This window comes from Camelina sativa, chromosome 11 (genome assembly GCF_030686135.1).
Source record: "Camelina sativa cultivar CO46 ecotype springtype chromosome 11, ASM3068613v1".
Classification (NCBI taxonomy): Eukaryota; Viridiplantae; Streptophyta; class Magnoliopsida; order Brassicales; family Brassicaceae; genus Camelina; species Camelina sativa.
The window spans coordinates 3,189,161-3,209,804 of NC_141890.1; the positions used below are offsets into that span (position 1 = coordinate 3,189,161).

The 20,644-nt window shown below is 37.9% G+C and overlaps 5 protein-coding genes and 1 non-coding gene across 20 annotated transcripts; 2 read left to right on the forward strand and 4 right to left on the reverse strand.

The window, feature by feature from the left end:
* Positions 1-798: 798 nt before the first annotated feature.
* On the reverse strand, positions 799-2,620 carry LOC104721404 (caffeoyl-CoA O-methyltransferase 1). Its single transcript, XM_010439373.3, has 5 exons — positions 2,218-2,620; positions 2,049-2,128; positions 1,795-1,939; positions 1,566-1,697; positions 799-1,304 (listed from the first exon to the last, which is right to left on the reverse strand). The coding sequence occupies exons 1-5, from the start codon at positions 2,341-2,343 to the stop codon at positions 1,011-1,013; spliced, it is 777 nt and encodes a 258-aa protein (XP_010437675.1). The 5' UTR covers positions 2,344-2,620; the 3' UTR covers positions 799-1,010.
* A 2,106-nt stretch (positions 2,621-4,726) lies between these two features.
* LOC147933593 (E3 ubiquitin-protein ligase MBR2) lies at positions 4,727-9,245 on the forward strand. Of its 3 annotated transcripts, none has more exons than XM_087474111.1 (7): positions 4,727-5,231; positions 5,835-5,918; positions 6,030-7,702; positions 7,837-7,887; positions 8,120-8,218; positions 8,293-8,436; positions 8,729-9,245. In XM_087474111.1, exons 3-7 carry the CDS (start codon positions 6,113-6,115, stop codon positions 8,858-8,860), a joined length of 2,016 nt encoding a protein of 671 aa, XP_087330237.1. In that variant the 5' UTR covers positions 4,727-5,231; positions 5,835-5,918; positions 6,030-6,112; the 3' UTR covers positions 8,861-9,245. The 3 variants fall into 3 exon arrangements, with proteins under 3 accessions (XP_087330237.1, XP_087330238.1, XP_087330239.1); XM_087474112.1 differs by having other exon boundaries at positions 4,854-5,231; positions 5,829-5,918; XM_087474113.1 differs by having other exon boundaries at positions 4,865-5,231; positions 5,763-5,918.
* Positions 9,246-9,328: 83 nt separating this feature from the next.
* TRNAR-UCU (transfer RNA arginine (anticodon UCU)) lies at positions 9,329-9,401 on the reverse strand. The gene has a single exon. It is a non-coding gene; the product is annotated as a tRNA-Arg (tRNA).
* Positions 9,402-9,534: 133 nt separating this feature from the next.
* On the reverse strand, positions 9,535-12,668 carry LOC104721409 (methylcrotonoyl-CoA carboxylase beta chain, mitochondrial). 4 transcript variants are annotated; one of them, XM_087474115.1, is made up of 10 exons: positions 12,239-12,668; positions 12,033-12,152; positions 11,336-11,763; positions 11,158-11,248; positions 10,829-11,070; positions 10,584-10,748; positions 10,423-10,497; positions 10,201-10,332; positions 9,921-9,977; positions 9,535-9,805 (listed from the first exon to the last, which is right to left on the reverse strand). In XM_087474115.1, exons 3-10 carry the CDS (start codon positions 11,684-11,686, stop codon positions 9,602-9,604), a joined length of 1,317 nt encoding a protein of 438 aa, XP_087330241.1. In that variant the 5' UTR covers positions 11,687-11,763; positions 12,033-12,152; positions 12,239-12,668; the 3' UTR covers positions 9,535-9,601. The 4 variants fall into 4 exon arrangements, with proteins under 4 accessions (XP_087330241.1, XP_087330240.1, XP_087330242.1 ...); XM_087474114.1 differs by having other exon boundaries at positions 11,336-11,770; positions 12,239-12,562; XM_087474116.1 differs by lacking the exon at positions 12,239-12,668 and having other exon boundaries at positions 10,829-11,078; positions 11,336-11,770.
* LOC104721408 (protein DJ-1 homolog C) lies at positions 12,547-15,557 on the forward strand. Its single transcript, XM_010439381.3, has 8 exons — positions 12,547-13,149; positions 13,257-13,457; positions 13,579-13,728; positions 13,817-13,996; positions 14,102-14,179; positions 14,412-14,612; positions 14,835-14,972; positions 15,057-15,557. The coding sequence occupies exons 1-8, from the start codon at positions 12,895-12,897 to the stop codon at positions 15,282-15,284; spliced, it is 1,431 nt and encodes a 476-aa protein (XP_010437683.2). The 5' UTR covers positions 12,547-12,894; the 3' UTR covers positions 15,285-15,557.
* Positions 15,558-15,610: 53 nt separating this feature from the next.
* On the reverse strand, positions 15,611-18,598 carry LOC104721407 (ABSCISIC ACID-INSENSITIVE 5-like protein 6). Of its 10 annotated transcripts, none has more exons than XM_087474118.1 (6): positions 18,475-18,598; positions 16,896-17,832; positions 16,447-16,740; positions 16,286-16,357; positions 16,185-16,214; positions 15,611-15,980 (listed from the first exon to the last, which is right to left on the reverse strand). In XM_087474118.1, exons 2-6 carry the CDS (start codon positions 17,796-17,798, stop codon positions 15,882-15,884), a joined length of 1,398 nt encoding a protein of 465 aa, XP_087330244.1. In that variant the 5' UTR covers positions 17,799-17,832; positions 18,475-18,598; the 3' UTR covers positions 15,611-15,881. The 10 variants fall into 10 exon arrangements, with proteins under 10 accessions (XP_087330244.1, XP_010437682.1, XP_010437681.1 ...); XM_010439380.2 differs by having other exon boundaries at positions 15,611-15,956; positions 18,400-18,550; XM_010439379.2 differs by having other exon boundaries at positions 15,611-15,956; positions 18,475-18,541.
* Between the last annotated feature and the right edge of the window lie 2,046 nt (positions 18,599-20,644).

A 20,644-nucleotide genomic window follows, 5' to 3' on the forward strand; every position in this document is an offset into this window, starting at 1 on the left:
AGACTTTAAACACACCAAACACTGATGCAACAAATTATTCTTGTTCAATATTTTGGTCTTCAGCTAATTTTCTACCCTTTCCTTTAGCAAATGAAAATCTAAATCGAAAATTTACCACACACAATGACTCGTCTTTGTCCCTTTTTAACTATCAACTGAAACTTAGGGATTCTAATAAAATTTTCAAAGACTGCTAACCTAAATCTTCTTACTTTGTTCGTCTTTTCTGTTGAATATTTATTTGGTAATCTAATTTCAATTGACAAAATACCAACACGTAACGAGTTTCAACAAATAAACTGTATTATGATTGGTTACAGGTTTTTGTTAACTTAAATTTAAAACTAAATTAGCTTCTTGTACCTGTAGATTTGATGCTTCAAAGTTCAAACTACTTCCAAAACACACGAAATATAAAATCATGTTTGCATTTCAATCAAATAAGAAATATGCTTTTTTATAAAAGTAAGAAATGTTTTTGCTATAGCATAATCAAAAACAATAATCAGAAATTCATCATGTACTTAGGGACCTCCAGTTCTCTTCTCTATATCAGGTTCCCCAAAGTTTAACATCTTATAATATGATGTTAGTTAATCTTACATGACATTTTTGTCCTATATCTAAGTTCTTATAATATGGAGTTATTTATTAGAAGGTCTATTTAGTAGAGTCCTATACCTAATGATAATTTCCTATGTAGTCGATTACTTTTATCAACAACTTATGTTTGTTGCAAAACAAATCTTTTCTTTATACGTTGTATCATAGAGAAAAACAAAACAAAACAACCAAAAATGAATAAGAGGTAGGTACATTATTATTTCTTTGTTCAGAAGAAAGCAAAACAAGAACGACAATGGAGATAATAATATTGCTTAACAAATACATAAAACGTCCATTTTAGAGGGTTGGTGAGAAAATGCGTTTGAAAAAGTAGTAGAACAAGGAAAGGTAACAATCCACTGCGGACAAGCTTCAGAGTATGGAGGAGTTACTCAAAGTCCAAATTAACTGATCCGACGGCAGATAGTGATTCCATCACCCACAGGGAGCATACAGATCTCAATCCGAGGGTCAGCAGCGAGAGCCTTGTTGAGCTCAAGAACAAAGTCTCTGTAGTAACGAACGTACTTCCTCATTGGTGCATCAGCAGGAGCCACGACCGAACCGTTCCACAGAGTGTTGTCGTAGCCAATCACTCCTCCAACTTTCACAAGATCGATCAGACGTTTATGGTAGTTGATGTAGTTATCCTTGTCAGCATCAACAAAGATAAAGTCATATGTTCCATGGTTCTTCTCCTGCACCAACCCACACACAATCATTATTATTAGGTTACTCCCTTTATATTTATTTTCTTATATTCCCTTAATATCAAATTATTTTTTCTTATATTTAAAAAGGAAACAAATTTGTAATATACAGAAATTCCCAGCAAAGTATAGTAAAAAATCAAGCTCACTAGGCCCATAAATATCTAATTATTCTTTTTAACATTATCTTCACTTTTTTGGAAACGTTTAAATTGCTAGTTAATATATGTCAGAAAGAAGAATGCTTACGTCAGCTACGATTTCATCAAGAACGGGAAGAGCAGGGCCTTCCCTGAAGTCGATCTTGTGAGCAACGCCAGCTTTCTCAATGATCGGTAAACCCAATTCGTAGTTCTCTCTGTTAACGTCCATAGCAAGAATCTGAGGATAAAACAGAGATGAAAATATTCAATCCCAGTTTCGACTAAAATGAAACAGAGGAGGAAGGATCGGATGATGAGAAGATATATATATTTACTTTGCCGTCTTCAGGGAGAGCAAGAGCGGTGGCGAGAAGAGAGTAACCAGTGTAAACACCGATCTCCATTGTGTTCTTGGCGTTAACGAGCTTGATGAGCATGTTCAAGAACTGTCCTTCATCTGCTGATGTTGTCATTATGTTCCTGTTTTGTTTTTATATATTCCATTGGGAATTTTCAGAACTTCGATCTTGATTTAAAAAACGTAATCGAAACAGAGGATTATTATAATATGGGTATTAGGAAAACGAACCAGGGATGTTTTGCTGTCACTTCCCTGAGTTCCTTCATCGATTCTGGTTCCCTTGGATACACACTTGTCTCCAATATATACTGCATGTGTTTTTTTTTAATTTAGATTAGGTTGTTTGATTGAATCAAAATGATCAGAATTTTGGGTGTAACCATTTGAGAAGAAGAACCTGGTAGAGATCGTCGCTCTGCAAGAGACTCTTGTGACCAACTTCTTGGTGTCTGAGATTCTGAGATTGCTTCTCATCTTCTCCATTGGTAGATGTCTTCGTGGCTTCTGTTGTTGTCGTTGCCATTTCTCTCTTCTCTCTCTCTCTGCTCTTGTCTTCTTCGGTTGAGATTGAGTGCTTTTTGCTTGGTGAATCACACAGATGGCATGAAAGGTTTATATAAAGAGAAGACCGGATCGAACCGGATTTGTTATTTCTGGTAAAACCCGGTCCGGGGTTGGTGAAAAACTCTCCTAACACGCAATTGGTCAGTCCCTATCTTTGGTGGGTCCCGTCCACTTTGGTGCTTTCAGTTCAGACACACTTTAGGGGTAGAGTAATGTAAGCCTCCGCCGGGCAAATCAAATTGAGACCAAAGTGCTTATGTTTGTGTTTTTAATTTCTAAGGAAAACGTGTGTGTTGTGTATATTACAAGTGAACTTTTATTTTTTCATTTATGAATTAGCGGTTGATGTATACTGTCAAATTTTGTTATCATGTATTTACTCCTGTGTATATTATTCTGAGCTTAGCCGATTACAAAACAGTGTGACGAAATGAGAGATTACACAGTTATACATGAGGCGTATATTAAATAATTATAAATTGAAATTAGGTATTTTCTGTAATATAAAAAAAAAAAGAAGAAAAAGGGGAGACTTGGTGAGTAGAATATAGAGGACCGAGGCGAAGGGAATAAAAAGTGGATTCAACCACTCTGCTTCGGTGTTCAAGTGTCTTGTGGTAGGTGAATATTTTGGTGGACGACTTCCTTACTAATCATCCTTAGTTTCTTTCGTACAACCAAAAAACGAAAAAGAAAAATAGAATAAAATATTGCTCGTTGATTCCTCAGAGAAAAATGAAAATTGATATTAGTTAAAACATTTCATTTTAGGACAATGTGATATTTTTTTGGGGCAAGTTTTCAGAAGCATGGAGCTAGGTATGAATATGGAGTTGACCTCCATTTGTAAAAGATAATATAATGCATGTGCTTATGTAACATATACTATTAAACATATTGTATTTGAAAGAAAAGAAAAAAAAAACACTAGATAATTTTAAGGAATGGGCGGCGAATATATATGTTCTGTGTGAAGATGCGATCCAATTCGCATATAAATGGTTACTATAAATAAAAAAATATCCTCTATGATATTATATGGAGTTGAAGACTTACTATGTGCGTGGGATGGGCCGTATGTACAGTATTATCAACAGACCGTAGCATTAATTCATAAGTTATATGCGGGAATCACAAATGTTTTACAAATGCATGTTGGCTAGTGTGACCAATATCATGAGATATTAATTTAATAATGTACTCGTTAGTTACATCTCATGTGGGTATTCAGCAACCGCATGTATGGTAGATAGTCATAAAACAATGAAGTTTATATGGCCTCGTCGTCCCTACCGTTATCTTGACTTGTTGTTACCCAAGCCACATTTAATCCTCAAACTATAAATTTATTTTCTTACACTGGGATTGGATTTGATGAAAACTTGTTATACCGGAGGCATAACAAAAGAGGTAAAGGTCAGAGCCAAATGGGTCAACAAAACTTAGCTACGTGTAACATAATAGTATAATACAAAAAATACCAATCTAGAACGAACCCACCTTTGGGATAGCGGGGCTACTACATACAGTACTAATATTTGTGAATTTGGAACAAATGGTTGATATCTTTCTCTGCTTTTGACCCTGCCACCCTGGTGTTGCAAGTTGGAAGAATAAATAAACTTGCACCATCCCATCTCCATTTTGCCAGCACTAGTCCTTCATGTTGGGCCATAGCCCATTTTATAATTTTCATCAAATTTTATTTTCTTTTTGTTAGTGTTATCATCCAAAAAAGAAAGACTATGTTTTTATAACAAACGACAACAACTAGACTTAAGCAAATTTTAATTATTTTAGATAATACGATTCCGGAGAAAGAGAGTGTTTAAATCCACCATTGTTAACAACAAGTCGAGGGAGACTTGCTATGAACTGAAAACTTTCTTGGTAACCAAAAGCAAAAATGAATAAAGACAAGACAACCCACCGGCAAGGCTACAAAACAAAGTGGGTAATGAGTATGGTTGAGTTGTATGTATTTTTGTAAAGCTTAATTAAATGATGGGACACGTTTATAATTTCTATTAGTTAAAATGGATTTTATACTTAACAGGGAAGGGGGGGCTTTTTAGAGTTTAGAGGGGAGGGTCTCTCTTGGACTTTAATAGCCCAAAAACAGAATACAAGTCAAGCCAATATGGGTTCCACAACAAAACTGCATGAGAGCTACGTGTAACACAACTCTTTTCATAACATTACCATTTCACGTCTCAATTAAACCCTTTGTAATAAGAAAAAAAAAATACTTTATATAGTAATCAAACGTCTTTTAAGTTTTTTAAACGGTCCAATTTTCACATTTATTACAAACCCCCAAAAAAGAAGTGAGAAAAATAAAAAAAAGGTAAGCACCACCAGCAACTGCAAATGTATACCCCTGGAAAAAAATCTTGTACTAAAAATAAAATAATGTCTCTAATCTAATCTAATACAGTAGGATTACCAAACTAAAGATTATTATTGATTGTATCTATGTTAACCAAAAATTTAATTACTAACATGAAAAATGTTGTAAGAGAGAGAGATATCATCACATGTAAATCTCTACGCCTCTTAATCCTCTTGTCTTCGCTCATCCACCACTGCTTCTTCTTAATAATAATAATAATAACCCAAATTTCATCTCTTTCCTTTATGCTCTTTTCATTCTTCATTCTCTCGGAGATTTTGTTTTTTTTTTTCTTGGTAAAATTAAAGAGAGCAAGAAGAGACTGAGATTTTCAAGAACAACCACATCTTTGATTATTTCATACAACCGAGATATTACATAAAGAAAACGCCTTTGCTTTTCTTTTTACAAAACTCTAAGCTTGGAAGGAGATCTTTTATTTGGGATTTTTGCAGGTACTCAATTTCTTCAATTCTATGTTTTTACTTTCTTGTTGTTGTTGTTGTGTATCATACGACGATACGATCGATCTTGGATTGATTCATTTTCTGGATCGTCTTCATGTTTGTTTTTGTGTGGAGATGGTTTTGTTGATTCGTCGCTATAGCTGCGGATCGGGATTATCTTCTTTTAGGGTTTCTTTCTTACTATTGCAACTTTGATTTCTTTTAAGTGAAAAAGCTGTCTTCTTTGTTGTGATGAATGATGAATGAATCAGAATGTGCAATTCTTGGTTATAAAAATACAGTCTTGTAATTCATCTTTGACTAAAATTGTGACGAATCTCCAACGAGTGGCTTGTCTACTTTTGAGTTAGTACAGTATTGTGTCTAAAGATTTTTAGTATCTGTAGCTACATTCTCTCTATTCCCATCTTCCAACAAGATTTTGAGATAATGTTGCAAGGACTTTTGTTATAGATGAAGTTTGTTAGACTCAAGATTCTACTTCTGAGTTGCTTAACAGCTAAAGTCATGATTTTGCAGATGCTTCAGTTGTTTGTTTCAGAAATATGATTGGATATTTCAATACTGATGGTTTACTCTCTCAAGTTTCAGACTTTACCTTCTTGGAGTGCCAAATCACAACATAAAACGGGAGCTGCAGCTAAATAAGGGGCTGACCCTTTGAAAATCAAAATGGTATACCGGGAATATGTGTTCCCTTCATGTTTTATCACCTTTACAAACTCTCATCAATGGATTTGTTTACTCAATCTTTGTTTCTGCTGCTTTGTTTTTGTGTGGCTTTAGGTTTCCTCAAGAACTTTATAGTTTCTCACTGCTTTCTGTCCTGAAGAGTCGTTGTGTTCTGGTCAGAGGTATTAATAAGTCCAATGCAAGGGCCACGAAGCACTGGCGATTCATCTACTGGAATAAATTACGCAGATGGAGATCCCATTTGCAGCACCAATGTAGAGACTACTTCGAATAGTATGCTGGATCCAGTGGATGTTCAGTTTCCAAACAATGCTACTGCTTCAGGACGACCAACTTACCCAAGCTCTAGCTCGCATGTTGTTCAAAATCATAACTGGTGGAGTTTTGGTGAATCCAGCTCTAGACTGGGGCCTTCTGATCAGGTCAATTCCATTGGTTCAAAGACAGATCGTCAGCTTCCCTCAGACGGATATGGATTTGAGGAAGGGCAATCAGGTTCAAATGGTATGTTGTTACCTGGAGGATCCTTCTTGCGTGGATCAAGCTCTAGTAATATGTTAGAGCATGTAAATCTGGGCAAGGACATGGAAATAAATGGTAGTGGTCTGCCGACTTCGGGGGTAGTTATCCGCCATAATAACGGTGAGAGTTCATTGGGAAGCTCAAGTCAAACCGCAGAGGAGAGAAGTAGTGGTCCAGGTTCTTCGTTGGGTGGCCTAGGTTCATCCTGCAAAAGAAAAGCTTTCGAAGGAGCTCCTAGCCATTCGTTTCCTAGTGAAAGTCATGGTTGCCTTTTTCAAACTGAGCATGGGGCTTGGAATGAGGGTCTTACTCAGTATGATGCTTCAAGTAGCTTAAGTTTGTCTATGCCCTCGCAAAATTCTCCAAATGTTACTAATCAGCCTGGTCTGCCGGAACCAATATTTGGAACGGGTCGTGGAAGAGCAGTTGCAGAAAGTGCTTTTCCTTCTACAAGAAGCACTGAAACCACATCTAGACCAGGCAGGCGGTTAAATCCCAGGCAGCCGCAGGAGTCAGTAGCATTCAGCTTCTCACAGTCTGCTAGTTATGTGCGTCAGCAACAGCAGTTACCAGCAACTTCTCCTTTTGTTGACCCTCCGGATGCAAGAACAATACTAGTTACAGGTAGCTCAAGCAGTGGTGATGGTCAGCCAAGTATGATCCACCTTCCTGCATTGACCAGAAATATACACCAATTTGCTTGGAATGCTTCTTCGAGTTCAAGAACAAACAATATGCCTGAAGAGGGATTTGGACCACCATGGGACGCGCCAAGAAACAACTCAGAGCAGCCAGTCTTTTCTACACCTGCAACTGAAACGAGAAATCCAGTGCCGGATCAGTTTCATTGGAGTTTCGCTCGTGGAAACGCTAGTACATCTGGAGATTCTCCCTTTGTTCCTCGAGCAGGATCGAGTTCAGGGATCCATGGTTTGCAGCCGAATCCCACATGGGTTTCTCCTCATAATCAATCAAGGATGTCAGAAGTTGCTCCGTGGTCTTTATTTCCTAGTACTGAATCTGAATCGGCTACACATGGTGCTTCTCTTCCATTACTACCCACAGGGCCTTCTGTTTCTTCAAACGAAGCTGCTACGCCATCTGGATCTAGTAGTCGGAGTCATCGCTCTCGACAAAGAAGATCAGGACTGTTACTGGAAAGGCAAAATGATCATCTCCATTTGCGCCACTTGGGAAGAAGCTTAGCTGCTGATAACGATGGAAGGAACCGGCTGATTTCAGAGGTCTGCATTATCTTTCATTGTTTCACATTATCCGTCACTGGTACAATTTTGCTAAGTATGGCATTGGTCTCATCGAAAGCCATATTTACTGATTTTTCGTGATGTCAGTTTAATACTCTCTTGTCTATGAACAGATACGGCAAGTGTTGAGTGCCATGCGAAGAGGGGAGAATTTACGGTTTGAGGTATCACAACTGATTTCAATCAATCTTTTCTAATATCAGTTAATCACATTGCACTTTCTGTCTTCAAGTGTTAATTTTAGATTTTCAGTATGCTGAGATATGTGATCTCTGTCGACATCTAAGTTGTGTGCCATCTTTAGATTTGGGTTTTGTATTAAACGAAATTCGTTGCAAGGTCCGTTGCACTTGGCATTTCATCTTGAATCATGATTTTCATCTGGTGATCTGATAGGATTATATGGTATTTGATCCACTGATCTACCATGGTATGGCCGAGATGCATGATAGGCATCGGGATATGCGCCTTGACGTTGACAACATGTCGTATGAGGTGTGTGTTTCATTTTTGTTTTTCCATTTTATCACAATGTACCCATCTTTGCCAACGTCTGTTTGGTAATGTAGGAGCTATTGGCACTTGGGGAACGCATAGGAGATGTGAGCACCGGGCTAAGCGAAGAGGTGATTCTTAAAGCAATGAAACAGCACAAATATACATCTTCCGCTGCAGAATCCCACCAGGACATGGAACCTTGCTGTGTCTGTCAGGTATGACCTGAAATAACTCTTATATTGAGAATGTGCCTTTTTTACCTGTAGTTTTGTCTAGCAATGCTCTTATGGCTGTTCTGCGGTAAGGCAAACCAAAACAGGAGTTATGTATTATTAATTACATTGATAGATGCATGTATGATTTGACTATGTATTAGCGTTTTCTTTTGACATTGCACTAGACCGTCCATATGTGTAAGATGGGTTAATCTTTATCTTTCCCATTTTTGTTCTGATACTCAGCTTTGACTCGTAAGCTGATGTGTGAACCTTCATGTCTTTTTGACAGGAAGAGTATGCAGAAGGTGATGATCTTGGAACCCTGGCATGTGGTCATGAATTCCACACAGCCTGCGTCAAGCAATGGCTCATGCTGAAGAATCTCTGCCCAATTTGTAAGACTGTGGCTTTATCTACATAAAAGCACGGGTCCTTCATCCTCGCCCTCTTTTCCTGTCTCCTCCCAACCCATTGTGATCCTTCAAATGGAAGAAAAATGAGAAGAAGAGATCACGAAGAGCTCAGTCCTGTCTTACCCGCATTGATATTACGAGAGAGAGAGTTGCAACAAGGAAGGTCGTGTGATGAATGATCCCTCTGTGGGTGTGGAAGCATCATGTTGGATTATATAGGAGAAGAGAATAATAACTGTCATTTAACTCAATCTTCTGAATTATTGGATAATGTTAAGTCATTGTTTATTGTCTGTCTCAACTCGAATCTCAGGGTACCATAAGAGATTCTGTATTTTAGTGTCATTTGCTCGTAGCTATAATATTTTTGAAGTATGATTTGTTGCTTCGTTACCGTCTGGTGGGTTGTACTAAATGAAGTAGATGGATTCTTTTGTTAAAGAAAAAAGGGGAAAACTGGTTTTAAGAAAAATGAACACGCTCGGTGGGGATCGAACCCACAATAGTCTGATTAGAAGTCAGACGCCTTATCCATTGGGCCACGAGCGCCTTTATGTCTTCCGAAGTACTTATATATAATTTAATTTCAAATTGATTGTAGCTTTGGACTTCTACAGAACAGGGTCAACGACCAAAGTTGACCATGTTTCTCTTGAATTAATCAAGTAGTTTTTGGTTGATATATGTGAAAATTTTCCCATTTATTTGAAAGTGGTTAATTGGTTATAAAAAAAAAAAAAAAAATCTGTTTACATTCTAAAGACACCAAATCGAGTATCTTCTACAGGACGGTTTGAAGCAGCGGAGAGACAAAGTCCCAAAACCTTTCTGGTATCAGAAGGATCAATCACTCCATCATCCCAAAGCCTCGCCGTGGAGAAGTAAGGATTTGCCTCTCTCTCGTATGCATCCACCGTTTTCTTCGTGAACGCTTCTTCCTCTTCCTCTGTCCACTGCATCACACAAAAACGCAAATTCATGTCTCTCTCTCTCTCTCTCATCAAGTTTTAATGGAAAAGAAAAACAGAGTCAGAATAATTGGTTTATAAGATGTTCATTCCTCAGTACCTTGATTCCTTGTCTCTTCTTAGTAGCCCTTTCGATTTGTGTTAAAACACCCGCAGCCTGCAAAAGTTTTCAGCGTCAAAGGTAACCAAACTGAATGCAAACCAAAAAATTGCATAAAATAAAAGCGACACAAACTGAAACAAAAACATAACATAACATTTTATGCATTTTAGTTCATTCAGTACAATGTTGTTGACAGTTAAAGTACTATTATCAAAACTAATTTGAGTATAAACACATTCCGATTCAGTTTAAACAGTTTGGTTCGGGTATGGTTTACCTGAGCGCCGCCCATGATGCCAACCCTGGCATTTGGCCACATGAACATGAAATCTGGACTGTATGCACGGCCACACATCGCATAGTTTCCAGCACCAAAGCTTGCACCGGTTATAATTGTAATCTTTGGTACCTGAATTTAGAGCCGAGCTTAAATCCTCGCATATATACTAATCAAATCTCTTGGAGTCTTGGACGGACTCTTTACAAAAATGAAACATACCTTAGCACAAGATACTGCCATCACCATTTTCGCTCCAGATTTTGCAATGCCATTGGCCTCAGCTCTTGAACCCACCTATAAACAATAAAGAAGCAAGTAAGATAAGTAGAGAAACTCTTATATAGCTACATGTTAGAACACAAGACAAACACTTCAATTACCATAAAGCCTGTGATGTTTTGGAGGAAAACAAGAGGGATTTTACGTTGAGAACATAATTCAATGAAGTGAGCTCCTTTTAGTGCAGATTCATTGAACAGTATGCCATTGTTCCCGATGATTCCTACTGTCTGACCATAAATTCTAGCAAAGCCCGTCACAAGCGTCTGCCAAAATAAGCTCCAGATAAGAAGCTTACAAAGGTAATATCTTCATGAAAAAAAGATTAGTCTAATAGCATTCTCACAGTGCCGTATTGTTTCTTGAACTCGTCAAATTCACTCCCATCAACTATCCGAGCAATAATAGACCGGACATCAAATTGCTGCTTGTGATCTACTGGAGCAATGGAGCGAAGCTCGTTTATGTCATAGAGAGGTTCCTTGTACTCAAGATTTTTGCTTCCAAATGTTCCTTCGATCCCTTGTTTTGCAGCCATATGCAAATTCTTGACAATGTTTCTTCCAATAGCGAGTCCATGTAGCTCGTCTGCAAGACTAGAGTAACTTCTTAAGGTCTAAACTTTAAAACATGATTGTTGTTGTCATATTAAATTGCAGAAAGAGATGAATATACCTTGAGCAAAATAATCCGACACACCAGACACAGTACAGTGAACCGTGGCGCCTCCTAAATCCTCAGCTGAAACTTCCTCTCCTGTAGCAGCCTGTTCAAAAGCTTTTCATTTAGCTTTACATTCTCAAGTAACTAATTAAGACAAGAACGAAGGAGAAACTAATTTGGGAAAACCAACCTTGACAAGTGGAGGTCCTGCCAAAAATATGGTACCATTCCCTTTCACCATCACACTTTCATCAGCCATGGCAGGTATATAGGCACCGCCTGCAGTGCATGAGCCTAAAACTATGGCGATCTGTGGAATTCCATCAGACGACATAACGGATTCATTGTAGAAAACCCTTCCGAAATTCTCCTTGTCAGGGAAAACCTCAGCCTGTTTTGGAAGATAGGCACCGCCACTGTCAACAAGATATATGCAGGGGAGTCTGCACCGAGCAGCAATCTCTTGTGCCCTGAGATGTTTCTTGATAGTAATGGGATAATAAGTCCCCCCTTTTACTGTAGGATCATTTGCCATAAACATACAAAGACGGCCATGGATTGGTCCTATCCCTGTGATTATGCCGCCAGAAGGTAAAGGCTCCTCATACAGTTCGTGTCCTGCAAGCTTCAAGCATATTCATGATCCGGTAAGCAAAGAATCAAACAAGTCTCAGATCAATACCCATATAGAGTGTATAAACATAAAATGCTAATTCTGTTTCCAACATTGATTGGTGCAGCGCAAATCAATCAATCAAACTCAAGATTGCAACAACACTCTCATGTTATAATATTCACAGATGGAGCATTAATCAGCAATAAACTCAAGATTGCAAACTTAAATTGAATCCAAACAGGAAACAAAACTCAAATGAACAGGACAAAACCTGAGAGAGCTCCAGAAAGGAAGAACCAGGATCAAGAAGCCGATCAATCCTCTCTCTAGGCAAAAGCTTGTTTCTACTTCTGTTCCTCTTCAACGCCTCCTCTCCACCTCCGGCCAATACCTAGAAAACTCCACCGAGAAACACTTGTATCATTCATCTGCAAACAATCAAGATACCAAAATCGAAAAATATAAGCTGGTTTTAACCTTTTTGATGTGGGAACGAAGCTCCGATAAGATCCTTTCCATGGCGATCGAGTTACTAGAAAAAGCTTCGGAATTTCTATCGACTCCGTCCAGGAGAACGCCCACGCAGAAACCCTTTTGAAGTCGTCGGAAAATTCGAAAAGGATCGGGGCGAGAATCGGTTCCTGGTCGCATCCGCCATTGTTGAATACTACTAGTAAGCTCTTCCGAAGTTGATACTGCTCTTCTACTCAAAATCCTTAACATTTTTGTCTTCTTCTCAATACCGATTTCTGATTTCACTTAGGACATTTATACACACTGTTTCTGACTACTTGGTTGTGTGTAATTCATATCCAAAATACAAAAACAAAAGAGGAGATAAGATCAAGACAACCCAAAATTAAAAAAGAAAACTTTTTTTATAAATCATTGTCGTCTCATCATCATCGCGTAGGTGAGAGTCGTGTGTGACAGTCTCACTTGTGAAAAAGCACAATTTTTGCGGAAATTAAAAAAAAAAAATTGAATCTTTTTTATCCAATTGAGGAATTAGGCAATGATACGTCGACGTTTAAGTCTCGGCGTCTTTGCTTTCTTCGAGAAGTGTAGAGAGATAAGGCGCTCACTCTCCGTCTAGCCGTGGAATTTTCAGGCTGCAGCATTAGCAATCGTCAATGGGGTCTTTAGGATTAGCGATTTCAGTGATAGCTTGTACAAGTCCAACTTTGACGGATACGAGGCGCATATCTTTGATGGGTTGTGTCTCGACGATTATTGCTCCGAGTTTGTCTTCAGTCTCTATGGTTTCTTCCTCACCAGGGGTTAAAAGGAGCGCCAGAAGTTTTAAGTTCAGAGCTTCGATGTCACCAAGTATTGAAACAAGGCCAGATTCTGATGTTGGCGTCGTGTCTTATGCAACTACTAAAAAGGTTTTGTTTTTATTCTACTTGTTGCGTAACGCATTCTCTAAGTTAAAGTCCCCAGCTTTGTTTGTTGTATAGAGAGATTTGGAGATAACTGAGAAATCATGTGTTAGGTGCTTATTCCAGTTGGATATGGTACGGAGGAAATAGAAGCTGTTGTGTTAGTTGATGTTCTACGGCGAGCTGGTGCTGAGGTCACTGTTGCTTCTGTGGAACAGAAGCTAGACGTTGAAGCATCCTCTGGGACCAAATTGCTTGCAGATGTCTTAATCTCTAAATGTGCTGATCAAGTTTATGATCTTGTGGCTTTACCAGTAAGTTCTGCTTTGGCTGATTCATAAACCATATCTTGTTTAATTGAGGACAGTCTTTGAGCTCTAGTTTAATGGTTTTGTAAATATGTTTCGGGCTGATCTGAAAATGCAAATTGTGTAGGGAGGCATGCCTGGTGCTGTTAGGTTAAGAGACTGTGAAATTCTTGAGAAGATCATGAAGAGACAAGCTGAAGATAAGCGGTTATATGGGGCTATATCCATGGCTCCAGCTATTACTCTTCTCCCATGGGGTCTTTTGACAAGAAAGAGGGTATAAATTGAAAGGCTTAGACTGTATAGTAACTAATGTTTCTTCTTCATGTTTTGATTTCTAAACTTGGTGTAGTTGATCGTGCAAGACAACGGGACATCCTGCTTTTTTCGGGAAGCTTCCTACATTCTGGGCTGTTAAGACAAACATTCAGATTTCTGGGGAGCTTACAACTAGCCGTGGACCTGGTACTTCTTTTCAGTTTGCTCTGTCCTTGGTGGAGCAGCTCTTTGGAGAATCCACAGCCAAGTCGGTTGAAGAGTCTCTGGTCTTTATTCCTATTCCCTACACTTCTTTGGTTCACTCTTTTCTTTATCCATCTCGATATGCCATAGTCTTCTCATAATCTCTTATTTTTCAATCATTTCACCAGCTTCTGCGCGATGGTTACCAAAATCCTAAGAATGAAGAGTTCAATAGCATTGACTGGTCTATAGACCACATACCTCGAGTAAGTTGCCTGAAGCTATGACCAATGCATTTCCATGTAATCTCATGATGATATGATAATAAATGAATTTTGTTTTTCTTCTTATGCTTCTACACCTATGGATTGCTATTCTTCTTTTATACATTCCCTATGGAAGCTGAGAAAGTTGGCTGTTACTAAGAACTTCTCATTTTAATTTGAAAGCTGGCTCATCTGCAATTTTATCCATTCTGTCTTCTTTTATCCAATTCAGGTTCTTATCCCGGTAGCCAACGGGTCTGAAGAGGTTGAAGTAGTCACAATTTCAGATGTTCTTAGAAGAGCCAAAGTAGATGTCATGGTTGCATCAGTGGAAAGATCTTTACGGATTACGGCATCTCAAGGCACCAAAATTATCACCGACAAATTGATTGGTGAAGCTGCTGAATCATCATATGATCTAATCATTCTTCCGGTAAGACATTCAGCAAAAGCTATTCTTCTAACCTGCATGCCTCTCATTAAACTTATAACCCTTTGACTAGTTCACAACTTCTTAGATAAATCTTGCTATATACATGTTCCAATCTATGCAATATCAAATTAAAGTGCTTAGGAAAAGCATAGACGAACGACAACTTTTGGTTGTTTCATAGTGAGTAATCTTGATTTCTTTTCTATGCTGGAAATTGCTTAGGGAGGCCATGCAGGCTCAGAACGTCTGCAGAAGTCCAAAATTCTCAAGAAACTTCTCAGGGAACAACATCAATCTGGGCAGATATTTGGTGCTACTAACACATCATCTGCCATCCTGCATAAACATGGTTTACTCAAGGTACAATGAAGATAATTATTGTTCTTTTCTTTGTTTTGTTGTAGACATGGAAAAACCCAATTCACGGTTTGAATCCTATTGCAGGAAAAGAGAACGACTGTGTACCCTTCAGAAACAGACGGGCCTACGAATCATCTAATAATTGAAGGAGCAGAAGTTGTTATAGATGGAAATGTGATTACAAGTTTGGGGCTCGCAACTGTTACCAAATTTTCCCTGGCTATTGTTAGCAAGCTGTTTGGACATGCTAGAGCAAGGAGCGTTTCAGAAGGGCTTGTGCATGAGTATCCAAGGCATTTAACACCATCTTGAAGGCATCTTGTTCAAGAAACACAGTTAGAAGATGTCTCGGATCTTAAACCGAAGTTGTGGGTTTCGATGGTTTCAAACACTCCAGAGACTTTGCACCAGTATATCTGTTTAACTTCTAGGCCATCTTACTCTGGAACTGATGATATCTATAAGAATTTTGCCACTTAGGTTTAGTCTATTTGCATCTTATTTTGTATACCCAGTTGGATATTCTGGATCAGTTGGATATTCTAGATGATGCTAAAGTTGAAGTTTCAATCAATCTATTCACAATTATAATGTTGTTTGATTTGGTCCCAAAAGAGATCAGTTGCAGACAAGCAACATTAAGAAGAAGATAATTTCACTCTGGTTAAGTCACAAAGATGTTCTAGAAACTGGTCAAGATCAATTACATCAGGATGATAATACCAAAAGATGCTTCAGGAAAACAGAACAAAAGAGTGTTGATCTATCTCTGTCAAACCAGCCACACTTCACGATTTACAATCACCCATTGAAACACCTGCCTAAACTACATACAAAGCTAGCTTTCTATTTCTGTGTTGTTCTATAGCTTTTGCGCTTTGTTGAGTTCCTCGAACGCCATTATAAGCTCTACCAAGGACCTGTCAATGTCCTTCGCAAGCATTGCCTTTTGCATCCCATTGGCTGGCGCAGTGGCTCCAGAAGCTGCAACAACAAGTGCGCCAACTTCTGTTAAATCCATGCTCGTCAGATTACTCTTATGAAAGATCAAATTGGAAAATTAAAGATGCGGTGGTATATCTCATTTCATTGTGTAGCTAACACTTTTCTACTAAAAAGCTTACAATACTGTCCAAACTGTAATTCAATTTTGAGTCAGAGTTAAAAGCTTAGCCAACAACTATTATAAGGATATTCAAAAGAAGACGGTACCTGGTTTTTCTGCTTTTCCATGATTGCAACCTGCATGGAACATATGGTCAGTGATCACAACCTCAAGAAAATATAAGAGATAGGGAAGAAGCTGGACGCACTTGTTTCTTCTGCAACTCTTCATTCAACTCTTTAAGTTGCGCAATTTCTGCTTCCAACTCCATCGTATAAGCCTGTCAGGCAACAAAGCGCAAAAAAAGTAAATAACCATAGCCACAGTTTCAACGTTTCTTCAATCCCCAAATTTTAAACGAACACTCACCTGCTTGCGAGCGCGGGATCTTGCAGCTGATTCCCTATTCTTTATCATCCTTTTTTGCCTTCTCTCAATCACCTTCTCCAGAACTGCACCTGTTTTTCTTACTCGACCAAACATGTAAGGAACTGGCGACAAAGATGCATCCAGAGCGCTCTTTGGAGTCAGATCAGGTGACATCTGGCTTCCAGGAGATACTGCTGCAACTGTAACACCGGTTTTAAAATCAACAGCTTGCAGTAGATTGTTGTCCATAGGATGGTTCCGCTTTCCAAGAATTGAAGGCTTCACTTCCTGGAACTACGGAAAAAAGCAAAAACAAGCTATAGTCATAAAACTGAAACATACTTGCAGATCCAAAACCAGCTTATCCTAAAACATGAAAACTACAGCTAATATTTGTCAGATGATTATTGTCATTCATATAAAATGCAGTTCTTCAGGTTCTTAGTCACCTGTGTTACAGGTTGAGAACGATTAAGAGCATCAACAGTGTTGGAAAACGCGATAGTGGTCTGTTTGGGAAAAGGCCTCTCCTGCTTCTGTATGAGTGGTTGCGGCTGCTGCACCCTCTGCGATTGCTGCATCTGAAGTGGCTGAGTTTGAGTTGTCAGCAGATCCGGTCTCACCACTGCACCATTTCCAGCAAAACTATGAGGCTGGTTAGCACCAATCATATTAGGAGTTGTCCCGAGACCTGCATTGCTGCCAAACCCGTAAAAACCACCATTGAAGTTATTTACAGGCTGCTGCACCTGTGGAGGTTCTTCCCTAACCACGCCCGCCCTGAGCAAAAACTGCTCCAAAGTCATCTCTCCCAGCGTTTGTTGCCTCTGCGGAATCCCACTTGTCCCAACATTAGCAACACCATTTCCAATGTCATCCTCCTTCATCAACTCCTTCCAGACATCATCAACCGTTTTCTGACTAATGGTACGAGGCAGAGTAAGTGACCCTTGTCTCTGCAAACTCCCACCATTGAAAAAACCACCACCAGTTTCTCCTCCCACACCAACAACAGATACACCGCCATTGATGTTGTTAATAACACCACCGTTCCCGTTAATACCATTGTTGATGTTGTTGAAACCGGTGTTGTTCCCCATCAGTGAGTGGCTTTCCTCAGCAGTCCATATGTTCTTCAAAAGCTCATCCATGTTCATGGACCCAAAATCTTTCCCAATACCACCACCCCATGAGTTCTGAAACTCATCAAAGGTTAACGAGAACACCGAGTTCTGTCTCGTCAATGGAAGAGTACTACTACTCCCCATCATTGGCTGCTGCTTTGTGTTAACTCCAACTTCATCAGTCAGACCATCAACAAAGTTCTTCAAGTTTGTTCGTGACCCCATCATCTTCTTCTCAAATCAAGCTTAGATTTTTTTTTCCCTTCACGAAAACAAACAAACAAATACAGGATATGATGGTTTAACCGCAAAAAAAAAACTGATCTTTATCACTTTTAGAACACCAAAAATTAGGAAAACACAGCAGTAGTAGTAACTAGTAACATACAAATCCAAAAGAGACCCACGAGCTATATATATTATTACCGTGAAACAACAAGATGAGATTTTTAAAGCAAAATCGAATTCGAAGCTAGAAAAGATCTCGTATTTACAGTTTATATAAAAAAAAAAGACCCTAGAAAAAAAGATAACAATCTACATAAAAGAGAAATATGTAGAGAATGAGGTAAGTAACAGAGCAGAAATAGTGAAAGAATCTCCAAAAAAAGGGAACAAATCTCCAAAACAACCAATCATATGCTTATATTCGGCGGGAAAAATCCATGATGCTCATCAGAATCAGTGAATCTGATACAACAAACCAATCAATGACAGACAACAATAACCGATTCAGAAGAAAGAAAAATCTAATTTTTCTTATAAAAAAAATCAAGCAGCTCAGTCACACAAAGTAACAAATATGAAGGAAGTTTTTATTTTTCCTAACCTTTCGAAATTTTAAAAAAAAAATTTATGCTTTGTGAGTAAATCAATAATTCCACTTTGAGAAAGAAAAAAATACCTGAAAGGGTCAGAGAGAAAGAGAAAGAGAGAGAGAGAGGTCGACAAGTGTCCATGGCGTGACACTCGTCGTTCATATAAAAGGTTGTCTCTTTTGTTTGGATGCGGAGATTATTTTATTCTCGATAAGGTTATTATTAATTACTATTTTAGCCAATGTCCTCAATTTGACGTCAGATCGTGCGTGAGCCGTTGAGATTGGGCAACGTGGTCCAATGAACAAACGCTGCTTTTTTCTCATATCATTATCATTTCGCGTTTCCCACGAGTAGCAGTTCGCAAAGTGGAAAGATCCCGGCCGTTCGATTTTCTAAACGGTATCATTAATTACGAGACCAAGTACTATCCCTTCTAGCCAATAAAATTAGATAACTTTTTAACCAATAAAATTTTTTAAATGAAAAATAATTAGCAGGTAGAGATTTTGCATAATTATTTAAACATTACTTGAAAGGTTTCATTGGCGAAGAGATGTATATAGATGTATTGTAGGAACATTACTTTTGTATTATGGAGAATTTATTCATTTGAGTATAATTTCTCTAACACCAAGTCTTAATTAATTTGTATATTTGTTTTTGCAAGGTAAAAAATTAGTTCATATAGTCTCGCCTCTAGAGTTTTTAACATATAAAATCAAATCCAGTTCTTCGTTGTCAATCAAATCATTGTCCCGACAAAGAGCTTTTCAAAATCGAGGGGAAGAACTACCGACACTAAATGGATTTTTATATATTCTGATGATCCATAGAAAGTTAGGGGGTATTGATCCAAAAACAACTTATGGATCCTAGAGAGCTAGTTAACAAACTTATTATAAACATTTCGTAAACCATGTTTTTTCATTGATCCCCTTATACGAGATATAGCATAGCATTCACTAACACTTTTCTTATAGACTAGAAACCACTCTTATCTTACAAACTGATGGACTTATTAATTTACCACCATAGGATGGAATGGAGAAATGAAGACGCGAAAGAAACAACGTCCATTACAATTACAGGGATCGCATTCCTTTGGCAAATTAAATCGACTGTGGAGTGGTCCGCAGTAACATCATTCACCACAACTACTACAAAGATGCGTACTGTAGAGAGAATTTTAAGATTACATATAAGATAAGATAATATATAAAATGAAAAAGAAAAAAAAATTATACGATAAGATTTTTTAAAAGTCGGAAGAAAAGAAAAAAAAAAGTTCGAGGGATGGAGGGAGCGGATGAACAGTCCAGAATCTTTATCACGTTTACTACACCTACAAAAGGTATGGGCATATGCCACGTGGTCCACTCGATGCCCTTGTAAACAATTAAAATTTGTAAAAACTGAAGCAGCATATATTATACTAATATAATCCATGATCATTTCCTTTGTGCTGGTCTTCACATCCATGATCCATCACATGTGATTGTGATCTTCTCTTCTATTTTTTAAATACTGTTTCTTCCCCATTATGGACTCTTTTATCTTGGACTCGGTAACCATACAAGTGACCCTTCGTGTCTCCCATCTTTTTATTTCTATTTTTCAATATATTTTCTTAAGGAAACTACTGGATTAGGAAAGTCTACTCTGCAATTACATTTTTAAAATGGAGCCGTGAATAATTTAGTTTTATAGTACGTATTATTATTATTATTATATAGAATTCACATGGGCCACGATTCTTTGGAGACGTGTTCTTTCCCGAAATAGATTTTAAAATTTGAAGTTACTTCTTATAGGTCGTTTAGAAACAGAAGAATATTATAACCTTCTTTGAAGAATCCAAAACACAAAAAACCAATGAAAACTTGAACAACCAGAAGAAACAACACAAAAGAGAGATGCTAAAACGATAAATAGTGATGATGATAATACAAAAGAAAAACGTTTAATGAAAAATGACACGAATCTAATACGTAAAGAGATCTTAATTATAAAATCTATGAAGGTTAATTAGACGATATCTATGACACCTTTTTAACGAAAAAGTTAAATATGTTTATATGTATATAGCAAGTTTTGAAGGCTTTGTAACTTTTCCTTAACTCCACGGTAACTAAAATAATTCCAACAATTTAAAAAGTAGTTAAAACCACGATAAAGAAAAAGAATCTATGTCATGCCCATATATTTTTATTTTGTATCTAGAAGAATTAAAGTTGTTATAAGAGTAGTTGAACT

Excerpts from the sequence above, each read along its gene's own strand:
- LOC104721409 (XM_087474114.1), bottom strand. The coding sequence starts at position 12,484 with ATGTTAAGGATTTTGAGTAGAAGAGCAGTATCAACTTCGGAAGAGCTT. Across the intron at positions 10,498-10,583 it reads AAAACATCACAGGCTTTATG|GTGGGTTCAAGAGCTGAGGC; the intron begins GTAATTGAAGTG and ends TATTGTTTATAG. Across the intron at positions 10,333-10,422 it reads TGGCAGTATCTTGTGCTAAG|GTACCAAAGATTACAATTAT; the intron begins GTATGTTTCATT and ends CTCTAAATTCAG.
- LOC104721407 (XM_087474118.1), bottom strand. The coding sequence starts at position 17,798 with ATGATGGGGTCACGAACAAACTTGAAGAACTTTGTTGATGGTCTGACT. Across the intron at positions 16,741-16,895 it reads GTTCTCAACCTGTAACACAG|TTCCAGGAAGTGAAGCCTTC; the intron begins GTGACTAAGAAC and ends TTTTTTCCGTAG. Across the intron at positions 15,981-16,184 it reads TGGAAAAGCAGAAAAACCAG|AAGTTGGCGCACTTGTTGTT; the intron begins GTACCGTCTTCT and ends TGGATTTAACAG.
- LOC104721408 (XM_010439381.3), top strand. The coding sequence starts at position 12,895 with ATGGGGTCTTTAGGATTAGCGATTTCAGTGATAGCTTGTACAAGTCCA. Across the intron at positions 13,150-13,256 it reads CTTATGCAACTACTAAAAAG|GTGCTTATTCCAGTTGGATA; the intron begins GTTTTGTTTTTA and ends ATCATGTGTTAG. Across the intron at positions 13,458-13,578 it reads ATGATCTTGTGGCTTTACCA|GGAGGCATGCCTGGTGCTGT; the intron begins GTAAGTTCTGCT and ends CAAATTGTGTAG.
- LOC147933593 (XM_087474111.1), top strand. The coding sequence starts at position 6,113 with ATGCAAGGGCCACGAAGCACTGGCGATTCATCTACTGGAATAAATTAC. Across the intron at positions 8,219-8,292 it reads TTGACAACATGTCGTATGAG|GAGCTATTGGCACTTGGGGA; the intron begins GTGTGTGTTTCA and ends TTGGTAATGTAG. Across the intron at positions 8,437-8,728 it reads AACCTTGCTGTGTCTGTCAG|GAAGAGTATGCAGAAGGTGA; the intron begins GTATGACCTGAA and ends TCTTTTTGACAG.
- LOC104721404 (XM_010439373.3), bottom strand. The coding sequence starts at position 2,343 with ATGGCAACGACAACAACAGAAGCCACGAAGACATCTACCAATGGAGAA. Across the intron at positions 2,129-2,217 it reads AGAGCGACGATCTCTACCAG|TATATATTGGAGACAAGTGT; the intron begins GTTCTTCTTCTC and ends AAACACATGCAG. Across the intron at positions 1,940-2,048 it reads GTGACAGCAAAACATCCCTG|GAACATAATGACAACATCAG; the intron begins GTTCGTTTTCCT and ends AAAACAAAACAG.